Source organism: Rana temporaria, chromosome 2, assembly GCF_905171775.1.
Source record: "Rana temporaria chromosome 2, aRanTem1.1, whole genome shotgun sequence".
NCBI lineage: Eukaryota > Metazoa > Chordata > Amphibia > Anura > Ranidae > Rana > Rana temporaria.
Window position 1 is genome coordinate 245,133,266 of NC_053490.1, and position 27,842 is coordinate 245,161,107.

A 27,842-nucleotide genomic window follows, 5' to 3' on the forward strand; every position below is an offset into this window, starting at 1 on the left:
AAAAGTGGGACACATCCCACTCAAAGTTGAGCCCTGAAGGGCATCTGGAATTAAGAATAAAAATCCATCGGACTTCTTGCCTGCACAGTATATTAAATTTGTCCCCACCTCTAGCTGGTTTTGTGATTCTTTCTAGCCCTTGAATGACTAAACTAGAAGTGTCCTTGTCATGAGCAATGTTCCAATGTCGTGCGACATTGGTGGCATTGTCTTTATCGATATCGTATAGGTGATCATAGAGGCGATCCTTAAGTCTTCTGGTTATCCTACCAACATATTGTATTAAACAAAGTTTGCATGTGATCACATATACTACATATCGTGTGTTGCAATTAATGAAATCATCTTGCTAGGATGAATATTTAGATACAGAAAATTCTTCATCTTCACCATTTTGATAAGAGTCTTGTTAAGCCCTGTACACACGATCGGTTTGTCTGATGAAAACGGACCATGATAGAACATGTTTTAAAATCTTCCTATTGATAAAAAAACAATAGAAAAAAACGATTGTCTGTGTGAAAGTCCATCGGTCAAAAATCCACGCATGCTCAGAATCAAGTTGACGCATGCTTGGAAGCATTGAACTTAATTTTTCTCAGCATGTAGTAGTGTTTTACGTCACCGCGTTGGACACGGTCTGATTTTTGACTGATGGTGTGTAGGCAAGACTGATGAAAGTCAGCTTCATCGGATATCCGATGAAAAAATCCATCGGATTAGATTCCATCAGATATCCGATCGTGTGTACAAGGCTTTAGGAATGGCTACACATTTATGTGCACAATTATTAATTAAAACATATTTAATATCATCACAGGTATACTACATAGTTGTTGGCGAACTTACTTGGTAAATTTTCCCTAATTACAGGTATCCTGGCATTTCCTCCTAATGATGAATAAAGACAGAAAGAAATCATCAGTAAATGATTGGATATATATTGACCATCTCCCACAACTGTTGCTTTCAGGTAAACCTTTATCACTTAATTTAAGGTAATCTATCTTCTTTATTTAATAAAAAGGTAAGCGCAAAGGATGACGAATAATTAAAAGTAGTAAATATAATGAATAAATATATATGCTGACCTGCCAACCACTGTAACTGATTTCACGACACCTCAACAGAAATATGTACGGTATATATAAATCAGTATAGCGCAGCAAAATAAAGAATTAATTCATAATAATTTAAATAATACCAAAAACTATCAATGAGTGGGTAAATAACTAACTAATTAAACAGTCCTCTGTAAATAAATTCCTCAGCGAATTGCTTCAATGTATCCAAAAATAGTCAATAAGTGAAAAAATAAATAACAATGTGAACAGTCCTGCGTAAATAAATTCCTCTGTGAGTTTAATATACTGTTTCAATGTATTCAGTGACTGAACTTTTAAAATAGTGTGTAAATACTTCACCAAGCAAAGTGCAAAATAGCTATTTCCGTCGATCCACGAACGTACGCGCGGCCATCGCATTTTCTAACGTCGTCTGTAGTCGGCTTTTTCCGGCGTATAGTTAAAGCTGGTATTTTGCGGCGTATAGGTAGACTTGTCATGTTAAGTATGGCCGTCGTTCCCGCTTTTAATTTGAATTTTTTTTATTGCGTAAGTCGTCCGTGAATCGGGATGGACGTAACTCACGTCTAAGTTAAAAAAATTACGTCCTAGTGACGTCATTTAGCGCAATGCACGGCGGGAAATTTCAGAACGACGCATGCGCAGTTCATTCGGCGTGGGCACGCGCTTCATTTAAATGAAACCCGCCCCCTACCCGCCCAATTTGAAATCCGCCACCAGAAATACACTACGCCGCCGTAACTTACGGCACTAAATCGTTGAGGATTCGAAATTACGCCAGGTAAGGTATGGCAGCGTAGTGTATCTCTGATATGCTGCGCCGATCTATTTGTATGTGCATCTGGCCCAGTATTTATTCATTCACTCATTGATAGTTTTTGGGTATTATATAAATTAATATGAATTCATTATTTATTTTAATATTTTTTATTTTGCTGCGGTAAACTGATTTATATATACATATCTTCTTTATGTATAACCATTATTGTGTTCTACTACAATGTGCTAATGTATAGCTGAAGCTATAGACACCAGTCATTTAAAATGAAATAGTTTATTTGTTAAATACATTTTTTTTCTAAAAAGTAAAAAAAATAATAACATACAAATCAAATGATTATAGTTTCACTTTATATTGTATATACAGTGGGTATAACCACCCCTTTAAAATAATCACATTTTGTTGATCTACAGCTTGAACTGAAGACATAGGGCCAAATCTTCAAAGGAGATACGCAGGCGGAACTACTGTTCAGCCTGCGTATCCCTGTGGCTATCTTTGGAAACGATCCTCAGAAGGATTTTTCCAAAGATAGTCAGAAGATCCGACATCTGTAAGACACTTACACTGTCGGATCTTAGGATGCAGTACCGCATCCGCCGCTGGGGGCATTTCGAGTCGAAATGGCGGCTAGCGTATGCAAATGAGTACTTAAGCAGATCCACAAAGCTTTTAAGCTTTGTGTTTTCTGCGTAAGTTACGATTTGCACGCGTTAAATTAGGGCTGGTTTTACAATGTGTAAAGTTAGTACACCATGTAAAACCAGACCTTTTTTTCGATCGCCGCAATTTTTTTTTAAATTTGAATTTTTTTTCCCGGCGCGTATTTTTTTTTCACCCGTCGCAACTTTATTGTCCCGTCGCAATCCACAAAGCCCGGCGTAAATTACGTTCCCGCGCTGCACGTCGGGAAAAATGACGTCACACGCATGCGCAGTACGTCCGGCGCGGGAGCGCGCCTCATTTGAATAGGAATCGCCCCCTCGAGCAGACGACCGCCTTGCGACGGAGGCACTTAGGTTACACGGCGTGTAATTTCTAGGTAAGTGCTTTGTGGATCGGGCACTTAGGTAGAAATTTAACGCCTGTGTAACTTAACTGCTGAAAGTTAAGTTAGGCAGCGTTTTTGAGAATTTGGCCCATAGTTTTTGTTTTATCCAACTGTATTTACTCAGTGCAACTTATAACATTAAAGTGAAAGATATAACACCAACATGTCAGAAAAAAATAACAAAAATGCAGAAACAGAATCACCCCTTCCTAAAACTTAGGTGTAGCTAACCCCCCTTACAAAAGCACACAAAGCCATTTGACTTTCAATTGTAATCAGCTGTGGTCATTTTGATTAACTTGGCTTGAAAAGAGCTTTCCTGGAGCATTTCAGTCCCTGGCAGTGCAACTGAAACAAACAAATATCTATGGGTGGTGAGGCACTGTCACCGGGATCTCCAGGACAAAGTTGAGGACAGGCACAAATCAGGAGATGGATAAAAATAAATGTCAAAGATTTTATCAATGCCTAGAAGCACAGTGAAGCCCATTATTAAGAAGTGGAAGGTATTTGGTACAACACAGACCCTCCCTGGATCAGGACGTCACTCCAAACTGGATGAAAGATCCGGGAGAAAACTTGTCAGAGAGGCTACCAAGAGACCTACAGCAACTCTGTAGCAGGAACTTATGACAAAGAGTGGTCATTGTGTGAATGTGACAACAATATCACACATTTTCCACGAATGTGGCTTTTAAGAGGATTGCAAGAAAAAAGGCGTTTCTCAAGAAAGGCCACATGCAGTCACGACTGAGCTTTGTCAAAACGCACCTTGAAGATTCTGAGGCCTCATGCTAAAAGGAGTTATGGTCAGATGAGACTAAATTTTAATGATTTGGTGCCTCAACACCAACGATATGTCTGGCGGAAATTTATCCAAATAACACCATTCCTACAGTAAACCATGGAGGTGGTAATATCCTGTTATGGGGTGTTTCTCTGCAGCAGGGACTGGAGCACTTGTCAGGATAGAAGGAAAAATGGATGGGGCAAAATACTGTCAAATTATTGAGGAAAATCTGCTGCCCTCTGCCAGGAAGTTGTCAATGGGAAGAAGGTTTACCTTCCAACATGACAATGACCCAAAGCACACAGCAAAAATGACCACGCAATGGTTGAAGGAAAAAATGTGAATGTCCTTGCATAGCTTAGTCAGAGCCCATATTTAAACCCAATTGAAAATCTGTGGAATGACTTGAAGACTGCGATCCACAAACACTCACCATCAAATTTAATTGAACTTGAGCAGTTCTGCAAAAAAGAGCAGGCAAAACTTGCAAAGTTAGATGTGCAAAGTTACTAAATACATATCCCAACAGACTAAAGACTGTAATTAATGCAAAAGGGGTTCAACAAAATACTGACACAAGGGGTTTATCCTTTTTCCAACTTAGTGATTTTTATTATATTTTAACTTTTGTTGGTGTTATATCTTTCACTTGTTATAAGTTGCACTAGTAAATACAGCTGGATAAAACAGAAACTATGTCTGTCTTCATTTCAGGCTGCAAAGCAAAAAAAAATATTATTTTAAAGGGGGGTGATTATTTTCTATACCCACTGTAATTCATAAAGAAAATGAAATGCAATTTCTGCACTAGGATCACATTGGATGATCATTTTTTTTTTAGTTTTGCTCTAGGACAGAATACTTAAATACATTTAATTGCATTAAAAATTGTCAACTTTGACATTCTAGAAATGTTCTTAGTTTTCCTTCTTGGGTCGTTTTTTTTTCTGACAGTAATGTATTTCAGTTTTAATATATTAAGGACAAAATTAACAATACATTTTTTTAATATCAAAATTGTATCAAATATCAAATTCATAAAAATAAACCAATTGCATAAACTAAACCAAAATGGGGATTGAAAACTAAAGTGGCTAGCTGTTTTGTTTTTTACTAGGGATGAGCTTTGAGTTTGAGTCAAACTCATGTTCGACTCGAACATTGCCTGTTCGCCTGTTCGGCGAACAGCGAACAATTTGAGGTGTTTGCGGCAAATTCCAAAAGCTGCGGAACACCTAGTTAAAGTCTATGGAAGAAATCTAAAGTGCTAATTTTAAAGGCTAATATGCCAGTTATTGTCATAAAAAGTGTTTGGGGACCTTGGTCCTGCCCCAGGGGACATGTATCAATGCAAAAAAAAGTTTTAAAACTGAATTTTTTTCGGGAGCAGTGATTTTAATAATGCTTAAAGTGAAACAAAAAAAGTGAAATATTCCATTAAATTTCGTACCTGGGGGGGGGGGGTGTATAGTATGCCTGTAAAGCAGTGCATGTTTCCCCTGCTTAGAACTGTCTCTGCACAAAGTGTCATTTCTGAAGGAAAAAAAGTCATTTAAAATCAATTGTCGGCTCCCGGCAAATTAGAGAAAAGTCTTTTATAAAAAAGAAAAAAAAAGCGTGGGGGTCCTCCCAAATTCAATTGCCAGGCCCTTCAGGTCTGGTATGGATATTAAGGGGAACCCCGCCGTCAATTAAAAAAAATGATCTGGGGTTCCCCCCAAATATCCATTCCAGACCCTTCAGGTCTGGTGTGGATTTTAGGGGGAACTCCACCCCAAATTTTAAAAAAAATGACGTGGAGTTCCCCCAAAAATCCACATCAGCCCCCTTATCCGAGCATGCAACCTGGCCGGCTGCAGGAAAAGAGGGGGGGGACGAGAGAGTGCCCCCCCCTCCTGAACCGTACCAGGCCACATGCCCTCAACATTGGGAGGATGCTTTGGGGGTCTGTGACCCCTCAAAGCACCATGTCCCCATGTTGATGGGGACAAGGGCCTCATCCCCACAACCCTTTCACGGTGGTTGTGGGGGTCTGCGGGCAGGGGGCTTATCGGAATCTGGAAGACCCCTTTAACAAAGGGGACCCCCAGATCCCGGCCCCCAGGCTCTACCTTGTGACTACGTCACTGGGGAAGCCCAGGATCTACCTTGCGTCAGAGGGGGGCCGGGTCATGTGACGGGTGGCCCCGCCTCACCTACAGTATATAAGAGCTGTCACTGGCACAAGCCGCGTCATTCGCCAGGCTGTCTCCGGTGGAGACAGGCAGCCGGCGATGCGTGCACTCTGGATCCCGGACCTGGATGAAGAGATCTTCTCATCGCTGGACCCCGGCGGAGAGAAAATCACCCATCGCAGAATACCGACAACGTTGGAGCGGGGACCGAGAGTGGATTACCACCGCTTAATTTTTTTTTTAATAAAGGACTTTTTCCACGGTGTGTGTGTTTTATTTTTACAATTCTTTACACTTTCTTAGTAAAATGGTAGAGGTACAATGTACCCCATTACCAATTCACATAGGGGGGCTGGGATCTGGAGGTCCCCTTTGTTAAAGGGGTCTTCCAGATTCCGATAAGCCCCCCGCCCGCAGACCCCCACAACCACCAAGCAAGGGTAGTGGGCATGAGGCCCTTGTCCCCATCAACATGGGGACATCCTCCCCATGTTGAGGGCATGGGGCCTGGTACGGTTCAGGAGGGGGGGCGCTCTCTCGTCCCCCCCTCTTTTCCTGCGGCCGGCCATGTTGCGTGCTCGGATAAGGGGTCTGGAATGGATATTTGGGGGGAACCCCCACGTCATTTTTTTTTATTTGGGGTGGAGTTCCCCTTAAAATCCACACCAGACCTGAAGGGCCTGGCAATTGAATTTGGGGGGACCCCCAAGCTTTTTTTTATGAATGATTTTTCTCTGAATTGCCCGGAGCCGACAATTCATTATAGCCGCGAGTGATTTTAAATGTATTTTTTTCCTTCAGAAATGACATTTTGTGCAGAGACAGTTCTAAGCATGGGAAAAATATGCTGCTTCACAGGCATACTATACACCCTACCCCCTAGGTACGTAATTTTAAGGAATATTTCTCTTTTATTGTTTCACTTTAAGCATTATTAAAATCACTGCTCCCGAAAAAAATCAGTTTTTAAAACTTTTTTTTGCATTGATACATGTCCCCTGGTGCAGGAACGGGTCCCCAAACACTGTTTAGGACAACAACTTGCATATTAGCCTTTAAAATTAGCACTTTAGATTTCAAACGTTCGAGTCCCATAGACTTTGACAGGGTTCTACAGTTCACACAAACTTTTGGTCTGTTCGCAGGTTCTGGTGCGAACCGAATGGGGTGGTGTTCGGCTTCCCTATTTTTTACTAAAACATCAAATAGGACAAGCTTTGATTGATGGGTTCACATATATTTTAATTACGTTGCACCATCTATGTTACCAGAAAATATTTATCCTAAATGTGTTCCATTTTAGCCAGATTTAATACCCTTCATATATTTGTATTGCTTCGAGATAAAGGCCAACCTTACTAGCAATTGCAATGTCTTAATGTAGAAAGACAAATAATGCTTTTAAGCTTTCATATAATAAAATTGCTATGTTATGTTCCTCAAAAATGACATTGTTTATATTGTTATGTAAATTGTTAAATTAGCCATCACATCAGCAATGGATCAGATAAATGAAGAGACTTGTTCAAGGGTGAAGAAGATGCCAACTACCATTCAAAGACTCTACTTTGGAAATTGTGTGTTGTATGGTGTTCTCCAAACACAGTGGATATTTCCCAAAACTGGGTTGAATCATCTAATGGATATGAGTCCTGTACAGTTACACCAGGTACACTAGATATAAATATGTAACATGTATATTTAAATTGTAGAATTGTTACATGTACTGTCTGTCATACATACACTCAATGGTCTATCTTTATTATGTCTTTAAAGTGATACCAACGTCTTGTTTTGTTTTCTTAAAAAATAACACACATGTTATACTGACCTGCTCCATGTAATGGTTTTGCACAGAGCAGCCCAGATCCTCCTCTTCTTGGGTCCCTCTTTGGTGCTTCTGGCCCTGTTGAGTGCCCCCATAGCAAGCAGCTTGCTATGGGGGTACCTGAGCCCGAGATGCTGCTGTGCATCCATTCAGACACGGAGCCACGGTTTGGCCCTGTCCCCTCTCTCTTCTGATTGGCTAGCTGACTTTGATTGACAGCAGTTGGAGCCAATTGTGCCATTGCTGTGTCTCAGCCAATCAGAAGGGAGAGTCCTGAATGGCCAAGGCACTTGTGCACATCGCTGGATAGACAGAATGCATTAAAATAAAAAATCTTCTGCCTTTACAGCCACTTAAAGGAAAGCAGATATGGCACACTAAAACACACTTTATTACCTTTACAGTATAAACAGTAAGAATTTACGGTCAGGATCTGGTGTGTGTATCTGCCCATTTTCTGCAATATGTACACTGGTTGTTAGGGCAATGACTTTTTTTCTTTTTTAGTAAAAAATAAAAATCCCAGCAGTGATTAAATACCACCAAACGACAGCTCTACAGTATTTGAGTGAAGAAAATTGTAAACATTTTGTTTGGGTACAGTGTTGCATGACCACGCAATTGTCATTCAAAGTGTGACAGCGCAGAAAGCTGAAAAACGGCCTGGACAGGAAGGGGGTGAAAGTGCCCTGTAGGCAAGTGGTTGAATTAACCACTTAATGACTACCCCACCTACGGGGTGGCCGTTCTGTACAGAATCACACACACACACACACACACACACACATATATATACAGTATATATATATATATATATATATATATATATATATATATATATATATATAAATATATATAATCTATTACATTCCTTAGTAAAAACACACTTAGTACATAGTTTAACCCTTTGATCTCTCTAGATGTTTAACCTCTTCACAGCCATTTTCCTTAGTACCGTGACAGTGCATATTTTTAACACTGATTGCTGTTCTAGTGTCACTGATTCCCACAAAGTGTCAAAGGTGTCAGTTATGCCCCATACACATGATCGGTCCATCCGATGAAAACGGTCTGATGGACCATTTTTATCGGTTAACCGATGAAGCTGACTGATGGTCAGTGGTGCCTACACACCATCAGTTAAAAAAATGATTGTGTCAGTGGTTCAATGCTTTCAAGCATGCGTCGACTTGATTCTGAGCATGCCTGGATTTATAACCGATGGACGTGCCTACAAACGATCGTTTTTTTTTCTATCGGTTAGGTATCCATCGGTTAAATTTAAAACAAGATTGATTTTTTTTAACCTATGGATAAATAACCGATGGGGCCTATACACGATTGGTTTGGTCCGATGAAAACGGTCCATCAGACCGTTCGCATCAGTTTGACTGATCGTGTGTACGCGGCATAAGTGTCCATTTGTCCGCCGCATAATCACAGTCCCACTATAGGTTGCTGATCGTTGCTATTGATCATATAAAAAGCAAATAAATGAAAATTCCAGTATATATGAATGAATGAATGAAAAACTTATATAGCGCGGCGCATGCGAACTGAATCGCCTCTGGGCGCTTGATGTTTCGTGTCTCATGACATCAAAAGAGCAGAGTTTTAATCCGTCTTCTGAAAGTCAGGTGGTTTTCCTCCAACCGAACGCTGGTTGGTAAAGCGTTCCATAGTCTCGGACCTTGAAAAGCAAACCTTCTTTCTCCTTTGGACTTGTATTTGGTTTTTGGCACCTTGACCAGATTTTGGTCAGTGGATCGCAGAACGCGATTAGAATTGTGAGGTTCTATCTTGTCGCAAAGATATTGCAGAGCCTTCCCATGGATGCACTTATGCGTCAGGCAGAGTGCTTTAAATACAATTCTGTCTTTTACTGGCAACCAGTGAAGGGTTCTCAGCGAAGGTGAGATTGATTCCCATGTTTTTTTCCCAGTCACCAGTCTGGCGGCCGTATTCTGTACGACTTGCAGACGAGCGATTTGGTACTTTGGGAGCCCGAGGTAAAGGGCATTTGCATAGTCCAGTCTGGAATTCACGATTGTTCCCACCACGACTGCTACGTCTTCTTTGGGGATAAATGGAATAAGTCTGCGTAGTAGGATATATATATATATATCCCATAGTGTGTAGACATTATAACATTTTTTGCAAACCAATCAATGTATGTTTATTAGGATTTTTTACCAAAAATATGTAGCAGATTACATATTGGACTAAATTTCTGAAGAAATTAGATTTGTAATATTGTTTTATTGGATATGTATTATAACAGAAAGTAAAAAATTATATATATTTTTTTCCATTTTGTCAGTCTTTTGTTATTTATAGCACAAAGAAAAACCTAGTGGTGATGAAATACCACCATAAGAAAGCTTTATTTGTGGGGGAAGAGTATTACATAAATTTTTCTGGGTACAGCGTTGCGTGACCGCGCAATTGTTCATTTAGATAAAATCACAAAAAATGGCCAGGTCATGAAGTGGGGTAAATCTTTTAGAGTGCAAGTGGTTAATTTAGTATGTGACAATGCTAAAAAGAGAAATATACCTCCTAAGGAAGTATAGTTTCACTATTAAACTAGATAAATGAACAAATTTAATGTCAGTTGTCTAAAATGCTCTAAAAGAATGATTACATTTCCAGCCTTTTACATTTCCATTTTGTGTGAGATTAGGTGTCCCCAGGGCAGCCATCAGGAATTATGGGGCCCCTTACACAACTTCAGGCATGGGTCCCCTGCAGCAGAGAAAAACGGGGGGGGGGGAGCTGCCGCCTGAAATTGAGAAGGGGGGGCTGCCGCAAATTGAGAAGCGGGGGGGGGCCCTTTACCAAAAACAGAAGAAATAAAGAAAAATATATAAAAAAGGGGGGGTAGCCATCTGGGGCCCTGGGGACCTCTGGGTCCTTTAATAAAAAATAAATAATTATATATATATATATATATATATATATATATATATATATATATATATATATACCATTTTTTTTTTATAAAAAGAAATTACAAAAAAGGGGGGTTGCATACAAAGCCACAATTCCCAACGTAGGCATCCGGGACCTCTGGGCCCTTTAATAATATTAATGATACAAAAAAGAAACCTCTGGGCCCTTTAATAAAAGTAAATAAAAAAATATATAAATAAAAATAAACATTTATAAAAAAAAAGGGGGGGGTTGCCATCCAGGGCCCTGGGGACCACTGGGCCCTTTAATAAAAAAATAAATAAATAAACATTTATAAAACATAAAAAAAGGGGGTTTGCCTCATGGGGCCCTGGGGACCTCTGATCCCTTTAATAAAAACAAATATATATATATATAAAAAAGAAAAAATAATATAAAAAAAAATATTTTTTTTTTATAAAAAAGGGGGGTTTCCACCCGGGGCCCTGGAGACCTCTGGGCCCTTTAATAATAATAATAATAATAATAATAATAATAATAATAATAATAATAATAAAAAATATATATACATATAAATAAATATATATATATATATATATATATATATATATATATATATATATATATATATATAAATATAAAAAAAAAATTATAAAAAAAGGGGGTTGTCATCCGTGGCCCTGGGGATCTCCGGGCCCCCCGTACCCCTAAAAAAAATATTGGCCCTTTAATAAAAAATAAAAAAAAATATATTAAAAAAAAATTAAATAAATAAATAATATTAATAATAATAATAATAATAATAATAATAATAATAAATAATAATGATACAAAAAATAAACCTCTGGGCCCTTTAATAAAAGTAAATAAAAAAATAAATAAATAAACATTTATAAAAAATAAAAAAAGGGGGTTTGCCACATGGGGCCCTGGGGACCTCTGAGCCCTTTAATAAAAACAAATATATATATATATATATATATATATATATATATATATATATATATATAAAATAAATAAAATAATATAAAAAAGGGGGGTTGCCACCCGGGGCCCTGGAGGCCTCTGGGCCCTTTAATAATAATAATAATAATAATAATAATAATAATAATAATAATAAATATATATATATATATATATATATATATATATATATATATATATATATATATATATATATATATATATAAAATAAACAAAAAAGGGGGGTTGTCATCTGTGGCCCTGGGGATCTCTGGGCCCCCCGTACCCCTAAACAAATATTGTCCCTTTAATAAAAAATTAAATAAAAATATAATAAACAAAAAAAAAATTATAAAAAATAAATAAAAAAAAGGTGAGTTGCCATCTGGGGCCCTGTGGGCCCTTTTTTTTTAAAGGGGGTTGCCATCCGGGCCCCTTACATGTGTACTGCCTGTACCCCCCTGATGGCGGCCCTGGGCATCCCAAAATTCCCCATATAATAATTTAAGACAGATATAAAACAACAATTATTTGAGTCAGGGTTTCATTAGCAGAACACAGAATGTAACATTAATTAAAATTATTATAAGTGCATGCACTGTAACTGTCATAATATCATCCTTCAAATAGGCTATAAGAGCTTGAACATGTACCTACATTAAACTTAAAAGACAGAGAAAGTGAGATGAGATGATTTGCCTGCAGTTTACCTGATGCAAAGGAGAAATCCATTGGCGATAATAATTCACTGCCATACTCAGTAATACTACTAATACTACTAATCAGATCAAATTTAAATTCAAGCACCTTTTTAGGCTGTTTATCCAAAGCACGTTTTGTTTTCTTCCTCTGCAATGAACTAATTAACGTTATTGCTATTGTCTTCTAATGTGAACTTTGATCAGTTTTTGTACTATTATTTTTGTGTGAACTACACCCTACCAGCTTGTAATTACACATTGTATTTACAGTTACAGTTATTTGCTCTGAGTAAAATTGATTCACAACAATGGTTTTTCATTTAGGCCCTTAATGCCATCCTTTCTACCTATGAGAGAATGAAAGATTGCAATAACAACTTTTATGATGCTGTGGTAGAGGAAGTGAACTCTGTATATTCTGGACTGTCGCTAACATCTGTGGATGCAAATTATATTGGCGCTCTAGTGCATGAGATCATTTCATCTTCATTTAATGAAAAAGGTAAGTCACAATATATGCAAAAACACAGGGATAATCCAAAGAAAAAATTATTGTATATTAATTATATATTTCATGTTCTAATGTGGACAGGACTCTCTAGATGTTAGAAAACTGTTGGATTCTCATAATTCAAGGTGCAGGGGTTCAAATACAAATACTGTTGGAGTAAATGTACTAACTGAAAGACAGCATGATCTGCATCTAATTTTGACACTATTTTGTCCTTCCATGTTGGAGTTTGTTTCTCTTTGCCCCAGACACTGTTTTTTTTTTTTATGCTAAAGCAGTATGTTTGTAACAATGTTTAGTCTTGCAATCACAAGCAAGTGACATCTTTGATAAACTGCAATTTTTTAAATCTAGATTACTGGGAACAAATCTTTATATACTGTATTCATGTGCGGGCTTGAGCATATATTTCAAGCAGGACATCCATGGGGAACACTGGAGCTTTATATTGTTGGAGAAAAACTGGCCAAAGATATTGCTCATTTAAAAGGGATGCAAGGATTTTTTTTTAACAGCACAGAGACTAATGTTTGAACTATAGCACACAGATGCTCCCACTTAGCCACCCCTGTAAGGCAGAGATGGCTAGAAAATACAGGTAACCTTCAGCAGTGAAAGCTGCCAAAATCTCTGAAGTGTATATAATTAGCCAGGAGAGAATCACTTATTTTACACCAAAAGTGGAGTTTCACTTTAATGGAAACATGTACTGAGAAAATGTGACTGCCATTTCCAAAAATGCTAGTCCCCTGGCCGTCATGATGCTTCAGTGGGCTTAACACTTACAAAGTAAAAAAAAAATGGAACAATTGCACAGATTAAAGCCTCGTACACACAATCAGCTTTCCCAACGGCCGTGTGTATGCTCCTCACAGTTTTTCTGATGGGAAAACTGCACAAAAAACGCTGGACAAAAAAGAGAACCATTTGCCCGGCGGTTTTTGCCAGTTTTCATATGGCAAGAACTGCGATGGAGCATACACACAGCCGGGATTCCCGGCAAAAGCTCCGTTGCAGTTTTCCTGTCTGGAAAATTGTCCGTGTGTAGGGGAAAGACTGAACCGAGCAGGTTCTTGGCTTTCCCCTCTGGATTTCCGACGGGAACTTTTGTGTGTACGAGGCATAAGTATTAAGATTAATAATACACACATTAGATTTTCTGCAGATTTTTGTCTTCAAATTTACCAAGACCATATAATATGAGTTCAAATTTTAAGAGTTTCAATTTGTATGCAATCAGGCAAGCCCTTGCACTACATGGTTTTGGTAAATCTGAAGACAAAAATCTGTAGAAAATCTAATAGTGTGTATGGGGTCAAAAGGACATACATGGTCGAATTTTGAAATAATTTTCTTCAGAAAATCAGAACATTTGTTCATTTTGTGATCCGATGTTGCCACCATTGATTTTGAAATTCGGCCAACCAAGCCTTCAATTTCACTTTCTGTTGCTACAGAAAATTATTTTCGTGGCTGGGAATTTTATTTTCTATCCGGGAATTTTATTTTCTTGCACATGCGCATTTCTTTTTCGATTTACATTTCTAGCACAATTATCCCATCATTGATTAGAAATTTGTTCGTATTTCAAAAAATTTCCATGTCCGATTACTCAATTTCGATGGCCGCACAAAAATCGGCTGTTGGTGCGAAATACGAGCGACAATTCCTATATAAGATTTTCGAAAGAAAATTCTTTAAAAATTCGACCCATGTATGGCCTGCCTAAGAGTACTAATTTTACTCTGAATTTGTAATCAGCATGCTTATTCCAAGTCAGTGACACAGCAAATATTCTCCAAGTCAGTAACTCAGCAAATACTCTTTACATATTCTCCACGTTTCTTTTTATACCGGTGCACTGTAGGTCTTGACACTCCTAGGACAATCAATAGAAATACTGCATGTGGCAAAGCTATTGAAATATTGTCGTTTGTATAGAGACCTTCTTGAATAATCAATTTAGGAATATTTCACTAATCATCTCAGGAGCATATTGTGCTTCTGTCCATTACTATGGTCCTCATTCTCATCCTGCTATTGGCTGCGATACATTCTGCCTAACTATCTGTCCACCCTCAAGGTGATTGATGTAGTCAGTCTCTGGGTGGAGATCAAACCTGATCCAAGCCAGCCAAGCCTGCAGCCTCATGCTTGTGATATAGCGTATGTAATACATGCTCAAGCTCTCTGTCTGTCTGCCCTGCTCTACTGTTTGGATTCCCCTGTTTATGACATTGGATCAGATATCAACTATTCTCTGAATTCAGCCTGCATTTTGACTATGGATTGGATCCTGACTACTCTGAACCTTGCCTACCTTGTATCTGGGCTGCCATTGAACCACTCTGCCTATTGTAAGGTGCCCTCCCAAAGTTGAAGGCATGTGATCTGGTTTGGTTTAGGAAGGGGGCAGGCTCACCGCCACCCCTTAATGGCCACCCAGGCTGCATACCTGAATAATGATCTGATTTGAAATCCTAAGGAAACTTTTTTTAAATGACAGAAAACATTAAAAAAACTATGAAAAAACAGCACAGGGTTCCCCTCAAAATTCCAACCAGGCATTTCAGTTGTGTCAGAATTAACAAATTGTAATGTGGCAAAACTCTGCTGATTTCTATCATTCAAATATGTGCAAGCAAAAGTAATTTTTTTATTTTCCCTTGCAAATGTTTGAGTATTCTTTACAAAGTTAAGCTTTACCACATTATATTTACTAAGAAAAATTAGTGCAACTGCATTTGCAGAGTACAACTACACTTACAAAGTACAGTCTATTTGCCTTTAGTAAATCAACTCCAAAGTTTTCATTACATTTGATAAGATTAATTATATTAAAGTGGTACTAAAGGTTTAAACAAAAAAAAATAACAAACATGTCTTACTTACCTCCACTGTGCAATTCGTTTTTCACAGAGTGGCCCCGAGCGCTGTCTTCTGCGGTCCCTCGGCTACTGTCTCGGCTCCTCCCCGCATTAGATAACCCCCTCTGGGAAGCGCTCTCCCTAGGGGTTACCTTGCGGGTGCACTCCATAGACACGAATGCCGGACTTGGCCCCGCCCCCTGGCAACTGCATCATTAGATTTGATTGACAAAAGCGGGAGCCAATGGCTGCACTGCTATCAATGAAGAGCTGAGAAGCCCAGGCCGAGTTCCAGCACGTTCTTGACGCGGGACTTTCGAGGGCTCAGGTAAGTAAAATGGGGGGCTGGGGGGCCGGTAATTATCAGATGTTTTTTTCACCTTAATGCATAGGATGAATTAAGGTTAAAAAAGAGGATAAATGTATCTTGTTAATGTGTACTTATAGAGATATTTAAAAACAACTATAATTTCTCTTTTGGCTACTCTCCAGGCTGCCAGCCTTTCCACACAACCCTCCACTCACGCTCCTCTAATTTGTAGGCAGGTGTAGTCTACTTTCTCCACTGCAGTTGGCGCTAATCCGCAGCAGCATTGCAGGGGGAGAGGAAGTCAAGAAGAACATGGTTCCTTCATGGTTTCCAGGATCACTGGAGAAGCTACTTGATTTGATGCTGCCACCCCATCTGGCTTTAGAAGCCATCTTGGGTCAGACAGAGCCTATCTTTGGCCCTGGCTCCCAGACTTAATTAGCACACATTTTCACATGTGGGTAGTGTAGGGACAGGTGACCCATCTGACAGGGACAGTAATTGGCAGCAGAGAGAGGTTCCAGATGAGTGGGGAAAGGATAGGAACACACTATCCTTCTGGACATTTCTCCAATTGGGTCTGGACCAGCCAGGCTGCATTCTACCTCTCAAGACCAATGCTGGCGGCACAGCTGAGACCTGCCCTGCTACACATTTCTGTTACATGCTGTGAGTCTTCCCAGTCAGGTCCCTCCTTGCCATGTTTGTTATGCATTACTTGATTCTACATTAATACAAGATATGTTCTCTGCAACAGGACTCTATGTGCTTACTTCTGCCACACCATGCTGCACCTCCCCACAAATTGCTGGCATAGAAAATAAAAAAGGTACTTAAGTGATCTTTTTACTCACTCAAATGTGTGCCATGTGACATTCCATTTCCGGGACTTCTCTAATTCATGCACAGTAGGTAGGAAACGTCCTATTAGCTGTCTAGCAGCAGGGTCCTTTCAGGATCCAGAGGAGAGACTGCAGTGATCACATCATTGTAGGGACCAGCCAGCATGGACACATCTGCAGTAGTGATGTCGTGAACCTAAAATTTCGCGTTCGAGAACGGCGATTGCGAACTTGCGCATATGTTCGCGAATGCGTGAACCGCCATAGACTTCAATGGGCAGGCGAATTTTAAAACCCACAGGGATTCTTTCCGGCCACAATAATGATGGAAAAGTTGTTTCAAGGGGACTAACACCTGGACTGTGGCATGCCGGAGGGGGATCCATGGCAAAACTCCCATGGAAAATTACGTAGTTGTCGTAGAGTCCGTTTTTAATCCATAAAGGGCATAAATCACCTAACATTCATAAATTGTTTGGAATAATGTGCTTTAAAACATCAGGTATGATGTTATATCGATCAGGTAGTGTAAGGCTTAGGGTTAGGTTAGGGTTAGGGTTACAGACAGGGTTAGGGTTACAGATATGGTTAGGGTTACAGTCTATAACCCTATCTGTAACCCTAACCCTAACCATATCTGTAACCCTAACCCTACCCTAACCCTAACCCTATCTGTAACCCTAACCCTATCTGTAACCCTAACACTGTCTGTAATAGGGTTAGGGTTCACAGTGACAGACCAAACTCTCCATTTAACGCACCGCAAACACCTGCAAGCAGTCCATTTGCACAACCGCAAACGCCCCATTTACACACGGTTGGATACCAAGCTAGCCATGTCCTGTTCTTTGTCCTCACTGACGTCAATGAAAGTTTTGGAGATTGCAGGTGATGGGGGTTTTTCAAAGCCTATGGTCGTGCTGAGGTAGTTCAGTGACAGTTAAGTGACTCAGAAAACAATGATTCTGCAGTGTGGGCCTATTGTTGGCCTAGTAGGCTTTAATGATCACAAAGAAAATTAATGTTTTTTCTATGCAAAATTATCCAGCCGATCGTTTTTGGTCTGTTCACAATGAAGCAACGAACTTATCATCTGGGGTGTGCCAACATTGCCATTGCACACACTCATAGAGGTGGTCACTTCATTGTGATACGCAAGCCCCTTCACCACAACAAGGTAATGATCACGAAGGGGAATTGACACCTGTATATGCCTTTTTTTTTTTTTTTTTTTGCAGTCACATTGCAGCACCAGAGGCCAGAAAAATTAGGCATGTACACGCCTACATGCCTGAAAAAGTAGGTATTGTTGCAGCTGGTGCTGTAGGAGCGGCCAGAAAAATTGATGTTTTCCAGGCAGAAAGTGCACTAAAACATTAAGGCTTGAACCCTATTTGGTGGCAGATACGTCACGCAAGTCATCCAGCATGCAGAGATAAAATACAGCAGCGTGTGGACCATTTGTAGCCCAAGGAAGCTCATCTCATCAGGCCTTTAGTCAAATGTATCGCCCACTGTCAGTCCCTTTTTTATTTGTATAGTTGTACTATGCATGCAAGCTACTGTGAAACCAGATATGAGTGGCACTGTGCACTGGCAGAAGTTGGCAGAGTAGACGCTGTAGGCCTGACACACGCCTGCAGACAACTAACTGCTATTCTATTGCAGTCACAATTGTGTTTTTTCTTTTTAAATTTAATATACTATGCCACCAGATATATGAGTGGTGGCACTGGGCAAGTGGGCACAGTTTACACTATGAGCCTGACACACGCTGGCAACTGACTACTATTCTATTGCAGTACATTTTTGGGGTTTTTTAAATGTTATGTACTGTGCCACCAAGATAGATGAGTGGTGGGTGGCACTGGGCACAGTGTACGCTGTACCCTGACACACGCTGCCAGCCAGGCAACTGACTACTATTATATTGCAGTAATAATTTTTTTTAAATGTTATCTACTGTGTTACCAAGATAGATGAGTGATGAGTGGCACTGGGCACAGTGTACGCTGTACCCTGACACAGGCTTCCAGCCAGGCAACTGACTACTATTATATTGCAGTAATAAATTTATATTTTTTTTAAATGTTACCTACTGTGCCACCAAGATAGATGAGTGGCACTGGGCACAGTGTACGCTGTACCCTGACACACGCTGCCAGCCAGGCAACTAACTACTATTATATTGCAATAATAAAATTTTTTTTAAATGTTATCTACTGTGTCACCAAGATAGATGAATGGTGGGTGGCACTGGGCACAGTGTACGCTGTACCCTGACACACGCTGCCAGCCAGGCAACTGACTACTATTATATTGCAGTAATAAATATATATATTTTTAAATGTTCTCTACTGTGCCACCAAGATAGATGAGTGGTGGGTGGCACTGGGCACAGTGTACGCTGTGATCCTGACACACACGCTGCCTAGCAGGCAACGGCAATTAGATTACAGGAAAAAAAAAGCTGACTGATATACTAGCCCTAAAAGGGGCTTTTTGGGGTGCTGTCCTTACAGCAGAGATCAGATGAGTCTTTCAGGACTGGAGTGGACACTGAAAACACTAGCCTAGCTATAGATTTCCCTATAAATTCAGCAGCAGCAACACTATCCCTCCTCTCACTAAGAATGCAGGTTCAGAATGAATCTAAAATGGATGCTGCCCGAGAGGTGGGAGGGTCAGGGAGGGAGGGTATGCTGCTGATTGGCTGGAATGTGTCTGCTGACTGTGAGGTAGAGGGTCAAAGTTTGCTCAATGTTAATTAATAGGAGGCGAATCAAACATCACATATGTTCGCGCGCATCGGCAAACGCGAACGCGCAAAAATCGCAGAGAAATTATTCGCCGGCGAACAGTTCTGTACATCTCTAATCTGCAGCACTGGATTAACAATCCCCTGTACCGAGAAATTACTCTATGGTAAACAAGCTCTGCTATTTGTGGATTGGTCAGAAATGTGTGCAGAGGTTTACCACACTCTTAAATAAATCATTAAAGAGGTTTACAATTTTCTATTTGCATACTTTTAATTTTAGTTCAGAGTGCATTTCATTTCAAGCTGTTGTACTAAGGTCCCCCCAGAAATATAGAGAATGGTTTTTTTTTGGAATGTCTTGGTATCATTAGCAGGATTTATTTGTCCTGCTTTGCTATCCTATTGTTATTCTTGTAATATAGATATACTTCAAGATGAATAAGAACTTAACAAAATAGACAGTAGATTTATTGGTCCTATGTGATACCGTCAGTCAGCATTTCTGCACACGTAGTGCAAAATCAATTCTGAAACCGGTTTTGTGAAATGGAAAGCTGTCTGGAATTAAACATTACTATCCATTCAGCTTTCAATTGCATCTTGCTTTTAAGGAATAAATAACAAATTGTCCTTGTAAAAGCTATCATTATTTTTCCTCAGAGCCATCAAATGAAAGATGTACTGCATTTGATTCACATTTTAGAGGACTGGTTGGAAAAACTGAAACCAACATTGCTATGCAGGTTTTTTTGTTGCAAATTTAACTACAATTTAAACCTTTTTCATCCATGCTGGGACTTCACATTTTCAATGTACTACATTTTAGGACGAAGAAATATTTATCACTAATAGGAATGGACTCGATGTTCGAGTCAAACGTAAGTTTGACTCATAAATCAGCTGTTCCTTTGTTTGTAGAACAAATAAACATATGGGGTGCTCGTGGCAAGTTCGCCTGCCGTGGAGGGCCCATAATGCACTGCGAGATCGCAGTGCATTGATGGCTGCCGATTAGCCAAAGCATGCACCTGACCTGCATGCTTTGGCCAATCACAGCACATCGTGCTGTGAGAGCCATGATTGGCAAAAGGCCGGGTGGCCAACCATGGATTAGGGGCTAAGACCACACCCCACAATATATAAGTCTGCTGCTTACACAACGGCTGTATATAGTGAATGAATGGAGATTAGACAGGTAGTGTATTGTGCAGTCAGTCAGTGCAGTGTATATATAATACATTTCCGAGTATTTAGTTCAGTCCATGTAGTATATAAAATACAGTTCAGAGTATATAGTGCAGTCCATGTAGTATATATTTTACAGTTCAGAGTAAATAGCGCAGTCTGTGTAGTACTTATCAGTGGTCATCAACCCTGTCCTCAGGGCCCACTAACAGGCCAGATTTTATGTATTACCTTAGGGAGATGCAGACTAGAATACAGCAATCACTAAGCAGCACATTATTTCACCTGTGATGTGTTTCGGTTATTTTGCAAACCTGGCCTGTTAGTGGGCCCTGAGGACAGAGTTGATGACCACTGGTATATATAATACAGTTCAGACTATAGTGTAAAGTGGGTGACGTATATTTAATACAGTTCAGAGTATATAGTGCAGTCAGTGTAGTATATATAATACAGTGGAGAGCAGGGATGAGCTCCGGCGTGTTCGCACAGTCCATATGCAGAGCCCGCCAGGAATTCGGCACCACACTGCGCTAATCACACTGCCTGTGATTAGCGCAGCGTGGTTTCGACTTCCTGGCGGGCTCTGCACATGGACTGTGCGAACACGCCGGAGCTCATCCTTAGTGGAGAGCATATAGTGCCAGATGCGCCACAGGCAGACAAATGGGACTCCCCAGGCACAATATTTAAAGGCATATTTCATTATGCTGTGACCATATTTGTTGTGCATAACTTTTCATTTACATACCACTTTTGTCCATCTTCTACATCTTTATTGAAAGAGACACAGTAACTTAATTTGTTACTGGGACCCATTTGAATCAGCCATACAATTTTTAGTCTGCATAAAAGCAAATGAATATAAAGTGTTGGGGGGGGGGGGGGGTTTAAAGCTGAATCCACAGTCTGTTGTGGACGGTTCCCCTTTAGACGTTTAGTAGGGCTGATACCTGTTTCCAAGCAGGTGGTAACAGTTGGTAAGTGGTGCTGACCTACAATAATTGTGCATGTGTTTACCTCAATAATCATCCTTCAACACAGACAAAGTAAACATTTGAAAGATATTCTATACAGGTGTGAGAGCTGAAATGATTAATAGTGCATTATAGTGCAATGAAAAAAATGTAATCACTGTGTTTTGTATGTTGTTGTTTCTTTACAGAATTTATTGCCATCAGCCATCTTAGCATACCTATTCCACCTGGTCATGTGGATCCTGAACATTATTCTAGTTGGTTGTTTGACAACATGTCCTTGAAGAATATTCAGAAAGATGCCTTCTTGCCAAGTACTGCTGAGAAAGCTGCAGAGACTGCCTAGTAAGTTGTATATAGCATATATTTATCCTTTATTTTACCATAGCTTTTACTTTTATAATCAATTCAGTCCCAGAGTCTCCCTCATACAGACAAGTAAGTGATTTATTTTGTTCACGTTTTGGAAATTTCTCAGTTTTGCTCTCTAACTTTCTGCATCAAAAATGTTTCTCCACATACATTATATATATATATGTATATATATATATATATATATATATATATATATATATATATATATATATATATATATATATATATATATTGTTACAGGAAGTCAGGTAAATCTGGGGGTGTTGTCACAGACGGGAGATACATTTCTGCCTTGTTTAGAAAATTCACCAATTACTATCAGGTGTCGGCTGCAGAGGTAGCCAGAAAGGTTTAAGGACGTTGGATAGCTTCAGCTGTTCAGAATGAGGAAATTAAGGCATCTATAAGTAGTCCAGAGGATTACTGCTCAATGCTGCATCCTGAGGCTTGTTGAGTTAAGGAGAGCAGTGAGCTGAGGAAGACTTCAGAAGGTGAAGTGGTTATTGATATTTTTGTTGTGTGATAAAAAAATCAAAAAGACTATTGTTTTCTGCTGGAAGACCAGCCGTGTCTGACCAGCAGTAGGCTGTGCCAGACTCCATAGGTAGGTTCCTGTGTTGTGAAGGTAGACGGCCCAAGTGGCCAGGGTTTATTTTATGTTTTGTTTTGTTTATGCTGTTTGGATGCTTGCACTTGTTACCAGCAACATGGAAGAAAAAATCATAACCCTTGTTATTTCAACCACCCACGGCTGCCTCTCTGTATAATTCAGTGTGTAGTGAACCTACTCAGGAGGTCACACACCCCCGCTACCGAGCTAACCCCTTACAATATATATATAAAAAATTCAGATAGGACTTTGATTTGTTATAAGGTTTTAAAGCTCCTCTCTGGACATGCTTTCACCACACTCCAGTCTTTACCACATTTACCATCAATGTCTAACTAATCTCTGCATTTTATAAAAAAAATCATAATTTAAAAGCCTTACCTAAATATGTGGTCATGTGACTCCATGGATCCTAAGTTTTCTCTGCAGCAGAGTGGGAAGGTCCATTTTTGGATTTACATCCCTTTCTGGGTGATATGGACATTTTCCACTGGCTGCCCAGCAGCAGGGTGCTCTCAGGCTTCAGAATTGCAGTGACATGATGACATTACAATGGGGTTAACTGCAGGAGCAGGCACTGACTGCAGCTTTGGATCACTGGTCTCCACTCCTGTTCACCTATTCTGCTATTTTGGAGAAATTATTCTTCAAATTCATAACAGAGGCACTGGAATATGACCTAATTTCTCATTCACTTTCTGTGGAAAGCAGTCCTTCTGATGAAACCACATAACAGGTTTATGTGCTGTTACACCCGTCTTCGTTGTGAGGACCTTTGGCAATGAATTACTTCACATTACATACAACTAGGGAGCTTGTTTTAAAGCTATTCACTAATTGTTACTTATATGTAAATATTGTAGTGTCCTTTGTCTGGATACAGGTTTAGAAAATATGAATGAGAATTGCACATGCTCTGTTAATGATATTTTGTTGATAATTATAAAATATTTGAAACAGAAAAAAATAATGAGTGAGGGAGTATGTGGCCACAATCGTATAGAGATGAGCTTTAAGATGAAAAAAAGACAAAACAGAAAACATTGTTTTTATGTAATTTTACCCAGCACAAACTGTAACAAATATTCTGCCTGAGATTTACCCCAAAACATAACTGATAAAGTGTGTTGGCTACAAGATTGCACACAGTGTGATTTTTACATAACTTAGTAGAGTGGTACAGTCTGTATTACCAATTTACAAGAACTTTTTTCTCAAATAGTATTTCAACAGAATGCACCCAACAAAAATATGTTTACATAAGTTTAGGCTTATGTTGGATTTGTATGAACAGGAATTAGCATGGTAGTTGAATTTTCATTGGTTTGCCCTCACAGACACTTTGAATGAACTGCTTGCATGAGTTTTTGATGCTCATGTGAATAGTTTTGCCTGATGATGGCAATAATTATTAATGAGTGCAATAATGATTGCCCCTGACTGTTTAAATGACTCCTCCTTGGAGATTAGCAATGATCCATTTATTGAAATTATGGGTCTGGTCAAAACAGCAGACTTCTTGTTACGCTATACACTAATACATGAGAAAGTAATGAAAACATCTCTCCAATAAGTTTACAGAGATAAGTAAAAACCTGAGAGGTTTGATTCTTCTTCTCACTTTGCAAAAACAAAATGTAATAAATGGTGGATCTAAAGCGTTAAAAAAATAAAAATAAATTTACAATGAAAAAGGCAATTGAATACATAAAACATCTATGCAAAACATATGTGTGCAATATATACATATAGAAAAATCAAGAAAAAGTGCAGTCCGGAGCCCCTTGTAAATTTAATAAGTAATAAACTCATCATAGAGACATACAAAAATATATATATATATATATATATATATATATATATATATATATATATATATATATATATATATATATATATACACATTATTATCTAGCTACTAGCTACACTTTGTTTAGCCATGATAAAAGATAAAATCAGCCAATGTGTTTTCCCATGTCCCTTGCGTTCACAGGATACACATTGCCAGGTAGTTGCCATAATCCCAGTAATAAAAAAAAAATCTTGTATATATTGTTTTAGAGGCTACTTTGAATTTCTCTAGAGGCGAAAAACCCATTTGTACTTATCCATTCTGAGTGATGCATGGCTCACTGAGCATTACATTGGTTTCCAGATTCAGTAATAGATGCAACAAACGTCAGGCGGTATGTTCAATTTAAAGCTGTGTCAGGAAGGTGAATATAGACTCACAGCACTTACTTTAGTAAAGATAAGTAGTGGGCACTTGTGTATATATCTAGCTGGGAAAAACCCATTATGTAGTTATTGCAAATCAGTGATTCATTCTGTGTAATAATTTCATATTGGTTTGGAATATTTTGTTCCTATCTTATCTATGTTGCTGTTGCCACCTTGCAGACGCTGTAGATAAATGCAGGCATATGACACAACTCCATAGAAGGTAAGCTTATCAGGAGCCTTTTCATACTGGGAGCACTGTCATGCTTGTTCTGCATTTTCCTAAACTGGAAGGAAAAACTGGGACAGGAGAAAACTGTTTGTTTTAGTTTTAGTTCAGACCCTTTCCTCCATTATGTTATACTAAGGCACTTTGGAAAAAAGTCTACCATGATGCATTCTTGATACACTGACCTACATTTTTTTCCATTCAAACTGATTGGGTCCTTGCAGCACAATGCATGTGAAACTCATGGCAACTTACTTAAAATAAATGAAGGTTAATGCATGTCATTTTCATCTGGTATGTGCAGTTTTACACACCTTTGGCAATGTGGCCCCTTAAAATAAATAGATTTAGAACTACCATTTTTGACAGCATACTAGATAATTACAGTATATGGACAATATATATAGGTGGTAAGTGGCACTGCTGCTTTGAAGTTTTGTTTATCACAGTCTAGTGAGCATAAGGGGAAACAGGCTCCCAGCATTCCATTGCAACCTAGCTGAAATGAAACCCTCCAAGAATCCATCCATTATCAATGGCACTACTGAGTTCCTAAAGTGTATGTGAACCCTTACCTTGTAAAAAAAAACTGTTCAGTTCAAAATATAAAAGCATGGTCAAAAATGTGTATATTTTTAAAAAAAAATGATAACATGTGTATATTTTATAAATACATTTTCTTATTTTTTGTAAGTGATCACATGCTCTTTGTTTTCAGCTGAAATGGGCTTACAGAGCTGGGGGTGGAGAATGCAGGGAGGTGTGTCAGGAGGCAGAGAAACACCAGGACACAGGTGCTGTGCAAGGGGGTGTGTCTAACCATCGGATTACAGGCAGGCTTTGCTCCCAGGTAGAATGCAAAGAAGAAAACTAACCACACTGGTTGGATGAGCTTACATAACTAGTGTGGTCAGTTTGAAACAGGAAAGCAGGAGGACTGTTAGGTATTTCACAAAAAGGAAGCAATGCACATGGGGGGTAGCTTTCCAGGGCCACATGCCCTCAACACTTGGCAAAGCAGGTTTTCCCTATATTGATGAGGACAAGGGCCTCTTCTACTTAACCCTGACCCAGTGGTTGTAAGGGTATGTGGGTGAGGGGGCTTATTAAGATCTGAAAGGTCTGGTGTAAAATGTAGAGGGAACATCTCTCCATTTTTTGTTTTGCATGGGTGCCTCCCTAAAAAATGAATACCTGATCTTAAGTGCCGGGTATGGATTGGGGGGTGCTTGCAGTTTATTTTTTTCTGTGGGGTTCCCCATTAACATCTATATGAGACCCTCATCTAGGATAAGTATCTGGTAAAAATGAATTGAATCCCCAGCTTCTCTGTTTACAAACTGAACATGATACCATTTTGCCGGCAATTTAAACACATTTTTTCTTTGAAAATGTCAGTTTTGCTGCAAAAGGTTGTATAGATTGCACAGATGTGCCATTTCACAGGCAGGGTCAGTGCATTCCCCAAGCATCTTATTTAACCACTTCAGCCCTGGAAGGATTTACCCCCTTCCTGACCAAACCCTTTTTTGCGATACGGCACTGCATCGCTTTAACTGACAATTGCGCGGTTGTGTGACGTTGTACCCAAATAATTTACGTTCCTTTTCCCCCATAATTGGAGCTTTCTTTTGGTGGTATTTGATCACCTCTGCGGTTTTTATTTTTTGCGCTATGAACAAAAAAGAGCGTCAATTTGGAAAAAAAAGCAATATTTTTTTCTTTTTGCTATAATAAATATCCCCAATATATATATATATATATATATATATATATATATATATATATATATATATATATATAAAAAATCTTCCTCGGTTTAGGCCAATATGTATTCTTCTACATATTTTTGGTAAAAAAATTGCAATAAGTGTATACTGATTGGTTTGCGTGTCTACTGTCAGGAACCTTGGAATACTGAAGTATTTCTCCTTTGAATCTGTGAGTTTTCTGCCCTGTCTTAAGGTTACCCCCCCTCCAGACTGCTCCATGGTCTGGAAGAAAAGCATTGTTCTGTGTTTGACTGTTTATGTACTTTAATTACCCCCTGGGGCTTCTGTGTCATTACACATATCAGTCCTCCTATTCAAGCTACTGGACCAATCCCTGCTGACCCTGTTTCAAGTCCTCATTTGCATGACCAAGAGGACCTAATTGAGAACTACAATGTACTTTACAAAAGACCAATAGGAAAGTGGTTGTGGGGGCAGGGTGTTCAAACTGCTATGTCTAAAAGTGTGTGTGTGCATCCAATAAAGGAAGATTCCTGTTTGAACTTACATACAGCCTGCCTGGTGTTTGTTCTGAGCTATCACAAATGAATTCAAATGGCACATAGATGTAGTTAGAATCCCGGAGAATCAGATGATCGAACTATCAGACGTTGCGATCTGCAATCTGATCCAATAGTAGCAGATGCGTGTTGGGAGAGTGGAACCGTGCGAGCAGGGGCTCGTTACATCTACAAAATAGGGTATAGATTTATGGCATTTTTATTATAATATTTTTTATTAGTAATGATGGTGATCTGCAATTTTTATCATGACTGTGACATTGTGACTGACAGATTGGACACTTTTGACACTATTTTGGGACCATTGACATTTCTACAGCGATCAGTGCCATAAAAAGACACTGCTTACTGTATAAATGTCACTGGCAGGGTGATC

At 39.1% G+C, this 27,842-nt stretch overlaps 1 protein-coding gene across 1 annotated transcript in view; it reads left to right on the forward strand.

Moving 5' to 3' along the window:
* The window catches only part of LOC120926622 (dynein beta chain, flagellar outer arm-like), a 533,844-nt gene that overhangs the window by 451,180 nt on the left and 54,822 nt on the right, over positions 1-27,842 (forward strand). Inside the window, 4 exon segments of the mRNA XM_040336739.1 lie at positions 874-973; positions 7,366-7,550; positions 12,611-12,788; positions 21,928-22,084. Coding sequence (XP_040192673.1) covers positions 874-973; positions 7,366-7,550; positions 12,611-12,788; positions 21,928-22,084 — 620 coding nt within the window.